Here is a 1,850-nt window from a genome sequence, read left to right as displayed (position 1 = left end):
TCTCCACAAAAATACAAAAATTAGTCGGGCATAATAGCAGGTACCTGTAATACCAGCTACTTGGAAGGCGGAGGCAAGAGAATTGCTTGAACCAAGGAGGTGGAGGTTGCAGTGAGCTAAGCTCGTGTTTCAGCCTGGGCGACAGAGGTGAGATTCCTTCTCAACAACAACAAAAATACAGAGTTAAATAATTTTTGAAAGTATTCTGAATTCATTGTTTTCAAAACTGAAGATTATTTATACTGCCAAATCCTATATATTTAATATTTTAAGTTAATGTGATCCCTTAAGATAAAGAAATGTAGTTTTCTATGCAAAAGCTAAATCAGCTTGGAGGTAAGCAAAAGTTTTAATAAATTTGCACCTCTTCTTCTGGTAGCATCTTTCTCCGCCCATCCTTCACCGGAAATCCACTTCCAAAGTCTTTTGAGGAGATATCTGCCCCATATTCCACGATAACATCTTCTTCAATGCTGCTTACCAGCCGCCAAAATTCCTTTTCTACGAGTTCTGTGGGCACCATCTACACAGGGAAAAGAAAGATAACAAATTATTAAACCGCTGTAAGTATAACCCAGTACAACATAATACACAGGGTCAAGTAAACACAAACCCATGATGAGATTAAAAATCTTCTGATTCCCTAGAGAAGTCAAGACCCAGACCCTAGCTTCTTCCATTGAGAACAGGGAAAAGCTGAGACAACTCGGACATTCAGAAAAACATAATGAACTGTGCTGCCCTTTTCTGAAGCAAACTGTTTCCCAAGTAAGAACAAAGATGAACCAGGAAATCAAGGAGGATAAGGAAATGTAAACAGCAAGACTAAATTTTTAATAGCTTCTATGTTTTGCCTTTTATTTTATGATTTTAACACAAAATTTCATTTTCTTTTTGTTTTTTATTATACTTTAAATTCTACATTGAGTATTTCTCCTGATGCTAGCCACGACCCCCCAGACAGGCCCTGGTGTGTGATGTTCCCCTCCCTGTGTCCATGTGATCTCATTGTTCAACTCCCACTTATGAGTAAGAACATGGGGCATTTGGTTTTCTGTTCCTGTGTTAGTTTGTTGAGAATGATGGTTTCCAGATTCATCCATGTCCCTGCAAAGGACATGAACTTATCCTTTTTTATGGCTGCATAGTATTCCATGGTATATATGTGCCACATTTTCTTTATCCAGTCTATCACTGATGGGCATCTGGACTTGAGATTTCAAGTCTTTAAGGCAAGACTAAATTTTAATAACTATAGCAAATTTTTTGGACAGGGACTAAAAAAGCCTAAGATATCCTAGGAAAAGAAGCAAACCCCACAATAAAAATAAAGAAAAGCAGCAACTGCCCAATACTTTATGCTTTTCTGTAAAGGATTACTCATAGAGGGCTAATATAACAATTCGAGCATCAAAAGAAACTTTACAGTGGTGCGTAGTGGCTCACACCTGAAATCCCAGCACTCTGGGAGGCCGAGGTAGGCAGTTCACTTGAGGTCAGGAATCGAGACCAGCCTAGGCGACATGGTGAAATCCCATCTCTATTAAAAATACAAAAATTGGCTGGGCACAGTGGCTCATGGCTGTAATCCCAGAATTTTCAGAGGCCAAGGCAGGTGGATAACCTGAGGTCAGGAGTTCAAGACCAGCCTGACCAATATGGTGAACCCCATCTCTTCTAAAAACACAAAAATCAGCTGGCAGTGGTTGAGTGCACCTGTAGTCCCAGCTACTTATGAGGCTGAGACAGGAGAACTGCTTGAACCCGGGCAGTGGAGGCTGCAGTGAGCAGAGATGGTGCCACTGCACTCCAGCCTGGGCAACAGAGTGAGACTCTGTTTAAAAAAAAAA

At 40.4% G+C, this 1,850-nt stretch overlaps 1 protein-coding gene across 1 annotated transcript in view; it reads right to left on the bottom strand.

Moving 5' to 3' along the window:
• The window catches only part of KDM5A (lysine (K)-specific demethylase 5A), a 105,000-nt gene that overhangs the window by 63,720 nt on the left and 39,430 nt on the right, over positions 1–1,850 (bottom strand). The window contains exon 10 of the mRNA XM_011957124.1: positions 365–523. Within this exon, the coding sequence (XP_011812514.1) occupies positions 365–523 (159 nt within the window). The remainder of the gene's footprint in view (positions 1–364; positions 524–1,850) is intronic.

The sequence above is a fragment of the Colobus angolensis genome, unplaced genomic scaffold, assembly GCF_000951035.1.
Source record: "Colobus angolensis palliatus isolate OR3802 unplaced genomic scaffold, Cang.pa_1.0 Scaffold437, whole genome shotgun sequence".
Classification (NCBI taxonomy): Eukaryota; Metazoa; Chordata; class Mammalia; order Primates; family Cercopithecidae; genus Colobus; species Colobus angolensis.
The sequence above is the reverse complement of the archived record's forward strand: the minus strand, read 5'-3'. Positions and strand labels throughout refer to the sequence as shown.